Source organism: Stegodyphus dumicola, chromosome 6 (assembly GCF_044657685.1).
Source record: "Stegodyphus dumicola isolate Sdum_Otavi_A_Nest chromosome 6, ASM4465768v1".
Taxonomy (NCBI): domain Eukaryota; kingdom Metazoa; phylum Arthropoda; class Arachnida; order Araneae; family Eresidae; genus Stegodyphus; species Stegodyphus dumicola.
Genome location: NC_140773.1, coordinates 139,154,740 through 139,166,244, shown reverse-complemented (window position 1 = coordinate 139,166,244; position 11,505 = coordinate 139,154,740). Strand labels below are relative to the sequence as shown.

The following is an 11,505-nucleotide window of genomic DNA, read 5'->3' as shown; positions in this document are numbered from 1 at the left end:
GTGGGAGAAATACCTTATATACTCCGCCTTTTTAAAGGGTGACTGGGATATTTAGGGGACCCAAAGAGTCTCTAGCTAATGTGGTTGATGAAGTGTGGCATAGACTTGAAGCAGCGTGAAGTGAGTTGTCATCCAAGCCCAGTTTGACTTCATGCCTAATTGGGTAAGGGCCGCTTTAGCTGCCATGGGTGGAAGCTGTTTCCACTAACTTCACACCTCCAAAATGTTTACAAATTTAATCATTTTTTCTTCATGCCATACTGTTTACGTGCAATAAATATTTTTTAATGTAAGCTTTCCTCCATGGTCTTTCAATTTGAGTGGTCAGCGCTATAGATGTATGCAGCTGCAATAATGCGAATACCTCTGACACAGATCCTAAAGCGTTTTCTTCTAAAGCCAAGTCTTGACGCGATTTGTGCTGTCATGCCGGCTATAGAAAATATTGATTTCTACGTGTTCCCACAAGTCGAATAGGGTTGTAATTTTTGTACTTTATATTATTTGCCTAGTGTATATGGCTATCATATCTCCTAGTCTTCATAGCACAGCATTTTTGGTACCCAGCAGCATAAATGCACACATATTTTGCCTTTATTCATAACATTTCCTTTTCTCTGTCTTACTATATTGTAATAATTCTAATAAATGTAAAATAAAAAGTAAGTTTTAGAAAACTGTCTTGTAACTATGTTTATTGAGATTAAGTCAACAGCTGGCAGTTATCAGTTGAATTCTGAGGTAATCAAATCTTTTATTCCCAAATGTTCATATCCCTAAGTTCAGCATTAAGGAGCACTGCTTCATAATGGTGCCGGGAACTTAATGGAAGTTGGCCACTCTTAAAAAAATATAAATGTCCATAAAAGTGCTACGAATGCCGGACCACCACTGTGAATTTTGAGATTTAGTTCATTCTTCTGAGTAGCAAAATAAAATTCTACATGCATAGCGGTAACTAGGCATAACATTTGTAACGGCAGCTAGATGCATAGAGGTCGGCATCTTCAAATGGTTTATTTTTCAAGCTGAAAAAAAAATCTGAGCAAAGGTGCCCTCACTTATCTGCCGAGATATCTTAGGAGAGCATGTGCCGTTTAGGTCAAAAGCCGATTTGCATCCCCCTTTTATGGCATGATGCCATTATTCCTCAAAAGAATCAGCTTCAATTTCTTTTTTTTTTTTTTTTTTTTTTCATTTTTAAGTTCTCTTATCCTTACTATGACATTTGTTCTACTGGATTGCAGACGAGCTGCGCATTTAATGTAAGTTTCTAGATTTACAATATTTTAATATTTTTTCACAATTTTTGTTACATAAATTATTACGAAATTTACAAACAAAATGAAAATATAAGAAAATATTTATTTTCTCGAAACATTCATATTTTACAATAAAACATTTGTAATAATCAAGTTGAAAGCAACATTTTATACATTATTTACAAAAGTCATATTATCAAAATACTCATGGTCGACAAAATTTGGTTAATACCACTTAATGAACAAACAAATGTTTATAATAAGCATTATTCGCTTTCATTAAAAATGAACAGCACAAATAATTCTTCCCTATCAGGAAATATCTTTCACAGAGTGTTATCAACTAGGAAAGATAAGTTGTAATGCTTGCTTAATTGCTCGAATAAAAAAAAGTCTTGTAACAGTGATTACTCTGAACGATTCAAGAAAATTAGGTACTATTCTAAAAGTATAACAAGTTAAAAATATTATACAAACCTTTAAAGGCAATGTGTTCTAACATTCCATTCATTAAAAATTTTACTATAACAAATATTTTAAAGAAGAATGCCAAAAGATTGTTCTTATTATACAAATATTTGTTAAAAACAATTCATATCATTCCTTTATCTTTATATAAATTTTAGTTTCGGAACAGCAATAAAAATTTACAAAAACATTCTTAGGAGAGCATGTGTCGTTTAGATCAAAAGCCGATTTGCATCCCCCTTTTATGGCATGATGCCATTATTCCTCAAAAGAATCAGCTTCAATTTCTTATTTTTTTCATCTTTCATGTTTTTTCATGTTTAAAACATTCTTGTGTTTGTATTAATAGTGAATAAAATGGAAATTCATTTAATATTTAATTAATATGTCCTGTTTCTTTTAATTTGATTTCAAATGCGCTTCCTAATTGAGAAATGGAATTCATTTGTTTCGCATCTTATGAAGAGATAATTGAATAAAAAAATCCTGAATGTAAAATAAATGAATCTCTGATAGCAAATCCACAAAATATAATACATTTAACTTTATCTGAAGTAATGTTCTTCGCATCGATTTCGAAAGCATGGCCTTCAGTATAAGATATCAAAATGCCACTAGAACCAGACTCCATAGCTTTTGGTACCCCTCCCCCCCAAAAAAGTTATCATATAGTTCCATGAAACAAAACCCGTTTTTGTTACATGAAATTCTTTCCTTTGTGATCTGTGATCTGCCTCATTCAACAATCTTTTTAGCCTACACCAAATAGCTCTCTTTCGTACGCCTCGAGTTGTCTCATGAAACCTTCATTTGGACTTATGATAGGCCTGGCATCTTTAACTTTATCGTATGCTTCTTGTAGACGCATACGCTGAGTTTTCATGAGATAAGCAATGCAGATTGTTGCTGCTCGAGAAATGCCAGCATTGCAATGTACAAATACCCATCCATGACGGCGAGCTTCGTCGATGAACTTAAAACACTCTTCAAAGCAACGTCTGATGTCCATACTGGGATGATCTCTGATGTTCATCCTCTTATATGTTATTTCAGCTGGAAAACAATTGGGCACACCGGTGGCTACGTTCAGGATATGGCTCACTCCTAACTTGCGCAGGCGAGACAGATCTTTGGCGACATCTTGGGCACCTACGAAGAAAATAAGTACTTTAAACTCTGAAGATTAGTTAGAGAACAGAAGAAAATTAGTAAATAAATTCTCCATATAATACAGCCTTACATGTACTCTTTTGAAAGTAGTAAAACACATTAGATGCTTTTGAAAATCTGACATGTACTTGTTTGAAAGTTTTTGATCGTACTCTTTTGAAGGTAGTTTGCAAGAGCAACAGCAATGGCGCTTGAAATAGCTTTACATATATGATATTCATGTGTTTCATTGAGCTACAAAGGCAAGTACGTAAAAGCTCTGAATATACACCCTGAGAAAAAATAAATAAATATATTTTCTTTTGACCCAAAGATTAAAATTAAGCATGCATGTATTCTTGCAAAGGTTATATAAACAGTAATACAATTTGCATTACAGAATACTTAGTTTTTTAATATTAATCATTTTTATATAGTAATAATAATCATACGATTAAAGCAATGAATATTTTTACATAATAATTTAATAGTAAAGAGGTCAGATTATTTAATGACCAAACACATGTATATTATTTACACATGTACACATGTATACTATGTATAACATATACAACTATAACCTCAACTATAAAACAAATATATACAAGTATACTATATTTATGCTTCATCCAAGGTTTTACCAAGAACACTCTAAATAACTTTCGCATCCTTCCCTACCACTACGTTTTCTACAGAACTTCCAGATTTGCAGGTTTAAAGGCACATTTTTACACATTATGATCTTATATGTTGATGCATTGTCCAGGATTTGAACTAAGCCCAATAACATATAAATAAATTTTTGCAAACCTTTATATCATATTGGACGTTTAAGGTAACTGACCTCGTTTGAAAGGCTTTTTTAAAATTTTTTGGTACATTTATCAATTTATGCGATCTTTATTGAATTGCACTCACGCTTAAATATAATCACTACAAAAGTGAAAAAAAAATCATTGTTTTGTGAAATTTATGCAAAAAACTGAAAAACATTTTAGATCGAACCTAACGAAAACATCAGCCATCACAGACAAGAAAATAATAATAATCAAAACAGATATTTTTACTTTATGTTATATATACTAACCATAAGAATACTGTTCACTTCAACGCCTATCGAATTAATTTCCACCTTTTCATTGTCATGCGTTGGCAACACGCTTTTGAGATTTGTCGTTCTTAGAATTCGGTCGCTAAAATCGTAGCTGGCCTGTAACGGTTGTAATTCTTATTTTATAACTTATCTGTACTGCTGAATTATTACTAAATGTTTTGGTGTGAATGTTATATTATTAAATGTATTCAGTTTGGTTTAAATAGACCAAGAGTCGTTGAATTTATTAAGTATATTTAAAGTCGAACCTGCGTCATCCATTTCGGCGCCATTCTAACACAGGAACGTAAACAAATTTTTGGAGGCACGGCGGCGAGATTGGGAATTCGTCAGCAGTTCAAGTATAGATAAGTGCTTTTTATTTCGATTTACATCTGAATTTGATTCTTGAAGTTTTATATATATTTTGTATTGATTTTCATTTTGAACTTGAATACTTCGATTACTTATTATGGATCAAGCTACTGTCATTAGATTGCGTGGTAGGGCAAAAGCGGCCTTCACAAGGCTTCAGAATACTATTTCTTCCGATTTATCTAAAAATGAAATAATTTTGCATCTGGAGCGCTTGGAAAGGATTTATTCAGATTTTGATAAATTTGATGCCCAATTACCAGAAGCACGATCAGAAATTGAAGATTTTGAATCGAAGTATTTTAGTTTCAAACATGTTCCAGATAATTCTAATATTAGTAACTTTAAGTTACTTAAGTTGAATATTCCTATTTTTTCGAGTAACTTTAATGACTGGATGAATTTTAAAGATTTGTTTGTTGCAACAGTGCATAATACTTCTTTATCGAATATACAGAAATTTCAGTATTTGATCGGATCACTTGCTGATGAACCAGCTTCTATAATTAAACATATTCCGTTATCAAATAATTCTTATGAACAAGCATGAGCAAAATTGCTCGCTAGGTACGATAAAAAGAAGCAAATCGTACAATCGTTAATTAAAACATTTCTGGATCAAAAATATATTTCACAGGTTGATAATGTTAATTTACGGCAATTAGCTGATACTTCCGATGAAGTTATCAGAGGTTTGAAAGCTCTTGTTGACGAAGCAACTTCTAGGGATCCATGGTTAATATTTATATTGCTTCAAAAGGTAGATTCAGAAACTCGAAAGTTATGGGCACAGTAAACAGCGGAAGATGATTTTCCTACACTGGAATCATTTTTTGAATTTTTAAATTTAAGGTATTCTTCTCTCGAAATTATCATAAATAAAGAAGCAGAAGCTAAAGTCGTTCATAAAAATAGTAATGTTAGTTCTAAAACGTTACAGAATTCTAAATTTAGTAATACTAAATGTTCGAAATGTAACGGACTTCATGTGTTATATAAATGCGTTAAATTTAAGAATATGGTTATGTAAGATGTTAATTTAAGAACTTTGTGAGAAAACGAGGATTGTGTTTTTTATGTTTAAATTCACATCTAATCAAAAACTGTAATTCACAGTTAAAGTGTAATTTGTGTAATTCATAAACGCATAATAGTTTGTTGCATGATGATATTAAAGATAACAACGTACAGCTTTTAACAGCGCCAAATGAAAACGAAAGCACTTTAGAGAGAATTTCGAATGAACCTTGCGAGGTTCAAAGTCAGGTAGTTGTCAGTAATACGATTCAAAATTGCAACTCGGCGATTTTGCCTATGGTTCTCGCACTCGCATTTTCGTCCAGTGGCGAAACTATCGAAATTAAATTATTACTGGATTCCGGAAGTGAAAGTTCGTTTATTTCTGAACGAGCTGTTCGAAGATTAGGATTAAAAAGTACGAATCAAAGGTTACATTTGCGCGGAATTGGTGGAGGTCCAGCTTCCAAGACTCGCGGCTCTGTTGATTTTATAGTTCTGCCAAAGTTAAATAATGAAATAGTTGATGTTAACGCATACATTTTGGATAGGTTAACTTTGCCATTGCCGGAACAAGTTATTAATGTAAAGCATATAATATACATAAAATCTATTCCGTTAGCGGATCCGAATTTCGCTCAAACCAAAGAAATTGATTTGATTTTAGGAGCTGATTATTTTTTTCTCCGTCTAAAGATGTGGCCAAATATATGGTTTGAAAAATGAGCCTGTAGCTCAAAATAAAATTTTCGGTTGGGTGATTGCTGGGAAGGTCGGAAATAATATGGAAGGCAAAAAACAGCAAATTCACACTTCATAAAGTTAGAAGATAATATAAATATTGATTACGAACTTAAGCGTTTCTGGGAAATGGAGGATATTGTCGATGTTGGGAAGAAGGAAATTCTGACACCCGAGGAACAATTTTGTGAATCACATTTTCAAAACACTCATTCTGTTAATTCAGATGGGCGATTTGTTGTAAAACTTCCATTTTATAAATCTCATTTGAAGTTGGGTGATTCAAAACGGCAGCAATTTCTAGGTTGCGTTCCATGAAACGAAAATTCAAAGATAATCCGAAATTTGAAAAACAGTATAAAGATTTTATACATGAATATGAACAGTTAGGGCATATGACTGTGATTAATGATGATTTATCTAACAGATCGGATATAGAAAAGTTTTATCTTCCTCATCATGCGGTCATTAAACATTCTAGCACAACGACGAAATTAGGAGTAGTTTTTGATGCATCCTGTAAATCTGAAAACAGTATATCATTGAATTCTCTTTTAGGGGTAGGTCCGAAATTTACAAAGAGATATTTTTGAGATTTTGATTAATTTTCGATATCCTAAAATTATTTTCACAGCCGATGTGGAGAAGATGTATCGTCAGGTGATGGTAGCCCCTGAAGATCAGAATTATCAATTGATACTTTGGCGATACAATTCCAGTGATAAAATGCGCACGTACAAGTTGAAAACAGTTACGTATGGTCTTTCCTCTGCTTCACTTTATCTCCTTGCACTACAATGATTAAAATATTCTATCAAAAGCTATGGTTAGTTAAAGGCGACTGGGATTCAGTTGCCCACCAGCAGATCTTAGATGATTGGTTTAAATTTCAAGAGACATTCAGTCAAATCAATAAGTGTGAAATTCCGAGATGTGTCATACTTACAACGGACAGTGTTATCCAACTACATGGATTTTCTGATGCATGTTCGCAGGCCTATGCAGCAGCCATTTACTGTCGACAAAAGTGCAATGGTATGGTTAAGGTTAATCTTTTGGTATCCAAGACTAAAGTCGCGCCTATAAAGCAAGTATCCCTTCCTCGATTAAAACTCTGTGCTGCGTATTTGTTGACCAGATTAATGCGATCTCTATTGAACATTTTAAAAAGGTTTTATTTTGAAATCTATGCGTGGACGGATTCCAAGGTAGATCTGTCTTGGCTATCTGCTCATCCACGTAAGTGGAAAACTTGTGGCAAACAGAACATCTCAAATCATAGAAGTGATACCTATTAAACATTGGAATCATGTTCCTCCTAAACAGAATCCTGCAGACATTGCTTCTCGTGGTATTGAACCTCAACTCCTACCAAATTGTACTTTGTGGTGGAATGGTCCACCATGGTTGCGTCAGGAAGAGGAAAAATGGCCTAAATATGAATTAAAATCTGAAGATGATACTGAAATAAAGGCGGAACAAAGACCTGGTCCTATTTTTATTTCTCATATACGTGAATCGAATGATTTATTAGCTAATTTGTTCGAGCATTATTCTTCGCGTTGTAAAATTGTTCGTATTCTGGCTTACTGTCAAAGATTTATTACTAATTGCAAGAGGCATCTTGTTACTCACAACATTTCACGTAGTGGTATTAACTCCAGCTGCCTTATGCCACTAACATTTCTAGAGATTCGAGTAGCAGAAAATGTCATTATTCGTTGGATTCAGGATCATAATTTCGAAGATGATTTGCAATGTATTAAGGAAGATAAGCCTTTACCCAAGAAGAGCCAACTACGTTCTCTATATCCATTCGTAGATAAAAATGGTCTCTTACGGGTGCGAGGACGTCTTCGAAATTCATCTTTAGCATTTAACATCAAACATCCTATCATACTTCCTTCTCTACATAAATTTAGCGAATTACTAGTGAAAGAACTTCACATTTCTTACCTTCATGCTGGTCCGTCTTTATTATCACACCTCATCAGGCAATCTTACTGGATAATTGGAGGAAAGAGACTGATACGCGGTTGTGCCAACCATTGCTTAATATATCATCGATTTAAAGCTGCTTCAACTCCGCAATTGATGGGTGACTTACCTGAACATCGTGTGACTTTGGAACGACCTTTTTACGCATCTGGTGTGGATTACGCTGGTCCTATTACCATGAAATTTAATAAGGGTCGTGGCTCTAAAACAACGAAAGGTTATATAGCTCTGCTTGTTTGCTTGTCGACTAAAGCTGTGCATATAGAAGCAGTCAGTGACCTGACGGCAGACTCGTTTATCGCTGCACTGAGACGTTTCATTTCACGTCACGGTGCACCACGGCACATTTACAGTGACAACGGCACCAATTTTGTGGGAGCATGCCGAAAACTACAAGAACTAAATCAAATTTGGTCTTCGGAACTTACCCAGATCGAGGCTATTTTGAGTTCACGTCCACTTACTTACGTGAACGATACTCATATTGACTCTATTAATGTTTTAACCCCTTCTCATTTTATTACAGATGATACGTTGACTTCCTTTCCAGAGACACGTCAGTCTGTTCGCACAAGGAGTTCTAGGTGGAATCTTGTACAGAATCTACGTCGCGGATTTTGGAATCGATGGAAAGGGGAATATTTGACTTCTCTTCAGCAGAGATATAAGTGGCAGCACATTAAACCCAACCTAAAGGTCGACACGGTGGTTCTTGTCATCGAAGATCGATCTCCACCTTTAGCTTGGCCTATGGGACGGATTATCGATGTCCATCCGGGCAAGGACGGCTTAGTTCGCGTAGCTACAGTCAAAACTAAAATTGGTGTCTTCAAAAGACCAATTAATAAACTTTCACCTTTGCCTGTGTATCAGGACTAAACCTGATAGGGTGGGAGTATGTTCACTTCCACACCTATCGAATTAATTTCCACCTTTTCGTTGCCCTGCGTTGGCAATACGCTTTTGAGACTTGTCGTTCTTAGAATTCGGTCGCTAAAATCGTAGCTGGCCTGTAACGGTTGTAATTCTTATTTTATAACTTATCTGTACTGCTGAATTATTACTAAATGTTTTGGTGTGAATGTTATATTATTAAATGTATTCAGTTTGGTTTAAATAGACCAAGAGTCGTTGAATTTATTAAGTATATTTAAAGTCGAAACTGCGTCATCCATTTCGGCGCCATTCTAACACAGGAACATAAACACATACAGTGAAGTAGAATAAATGGGAAATATTGTTTCACTAATCATAAAGGTCAAATTTGTTAGACAACACTAAAAAATAATAATAATAAAAACAAAATCTGAAAGCTTTCAGATTTTATATTAAGTCCAAAGGGGCGTTTCTTAAACATTTTGTGTGTTACCTTTATTTATTAAATATCATGTTCTTTGCTGTTAAACCATAAAATTTCGATTCAACAGCAATATCGCAAAATAATTTTAAAATGAGCCACGCTTTAGCATATTCGATACACAGTCTTGCGCGTGTGAGATAAAAACGTGTCTCGCCGTACCGTAGAGTGTTGCCATTGCTCTCTTTGAAATCGTTGAGTTTGTTAATCAAAAATTAATTAAAGTGTTACAAAATATGAAACCGATAATAAAAAATTTCAAATTCCAAATTTGGGCTTCCAGATGACCATATTCGGTAGAAGATTACGTTATTCAAAATTTGATGGCTCTAGGCACCGTTGTTTTACCCGAATGCGAGAAACATTCATACATTTATGGAGATTCTTCATTATTTAATTTCTTTAAATATAACACAGGGCGATATTATTTGGTGGAAACAATTTGAAAAGTGAACCGACATTTATAGTGAACCAACGCAAAATGCCAAATCGAAATTAATAGCCCTTCAGGACAAATTGCCCCTTTGGACTAAAAACATACATATGCTATTGAAGGAAAAATGATATAATTTAAATAAGGCTGTTTTTAATTCTGAGTCATGCATAATAATGCACAAACACAGTGTGCAGAATTTCTAATGAATCTAATATAAGGAACTTTTATACGTATCATTGTTGCTGTGAACTAAAACTATAAAAAAAAATAATCGAAATCGCACTTAAAGGTTTCACATTAAAGTTACATGATATATAGATATATAACTACTCATGCTGTAAAAAAAATGAGAAAATACAAAATAAAAATACTTTCCCAGTTTCTCTGAACATACTGAAATGCTTAAAATTATTTAATTAAGAAAATAACATAAAAAAGAATGAAAATTGCATCTGTAATTTACGGTTTTAATCTTTGGCTTCCGGTGTGGCAGAGAGTAAATTCCGTTTTGTTGTGTCTCAGAAAAACTAGAATATCTGTACTTTTGATCAATGTGTCAAGAATATACGAGGGCATTTCGAAAAGTAAAGATACACCGTACGTCAGAGGAAAAGAAAAGTTTTGGTGAGCAATCTGGTAACACAGGTGTTAACCTTGAACCGTTAGCTTTCTCCTCGCGGTCGTTCGGGATTTCAACGTTGATTCTGGTTGGAGTAGGTCATGTTTAAAATGGCTGCGCCGATTCAGAATCCCGCCAAATGCAAAGTGCGCTCCGTCATACGTTTTCTTCATGCAAAAGGTCAGCGATACTCACAAAGAAATTGTTTCTGTTTATGGGAACATTATGAATCGACAAAATGTAACGAAATGGTGTCGTCATTTCTCTGAAGGTAGGACCGATGTTCATGACGAACAAAGAACAGGTCGGCCATCTGTGATCTCTGATGCCCTTCAGAGAACAGAGGAAGCAATTCGTGCGAATAGACGTCTCAAATTGAAAGAATTACATCAGATCATACCGGAAGTGTCAATGACAACTCTTTATAAAGTTATGACTGTCAAGGTAGGGTACAGGAAATTGTGCGCGCGCTGGGTTCCAACAGGCGGCAACCTTCTATGATACAAAAGCTTGTGCACCGACTAACAAATGTTTGGATAACGGGGGTGATTATGTCGAAAAATAATAAATAATCCAGTTAATAAGATGTAACTGACGTTTTCTAAAAAAATGTTTTTTTTAAGGAATGTGAGCCATAGTATCTTTACTTTTCGAAATGCCTCATATATGTTGTTTTTGACAGCTAGAAACGGGGCCTTTAAAAATGTTAAATAAGAAAAATTGTGATTTTTTAGCCAAAACTGGCGTTTTGTACGAAGTTGTATACCTTAATGCAGAAACATACTTTAAAAACCTTCTTAGAGTTATGAATATAATATTCGCCATAGAAGGATGGTTTCCCATTCTGCTCTCTCCTGATGAATCTAATTTCTTGTTAGATGCATACTGGGTGAAAAGGAATCAAGGTACAAAAGGAGAGGATCATTTTGGAACTATAATCAAGAAAATACCGTTTATTCATAACATTTTGAGAAAATTCAGGGTTTCAAA

At 34.2% G+C, this 11,505-nt stretch overlaps 1 protein-coding gene across 1 annotated transcript in view; it reads right to left on the bottom strand.

The window, feature by feature from the left end:
* Positions 1 to 1,345: 1,345 nt before the first annotated feature.
* LOC118204465 (dual specificity protein phosphatase 19-like) overlaps positions 1,346 to 11,505 on the bottom strand; it is a 60,689-nt gene continuing 50,529 nt past the window's right edge. The window contains exon 2 of the mRNA XM_035376783.2: positions 1,346 to 2,879. Within this exon, the coding sequence (XP_035232674.1) occupies positions 2,482 to 2,879 (398 nt within the window). The 3' untranslated portion in view covers positions 1,346 to 2,481. The remainder of the gene's footprint in view (positions 2,880 to 11,505) is intronic.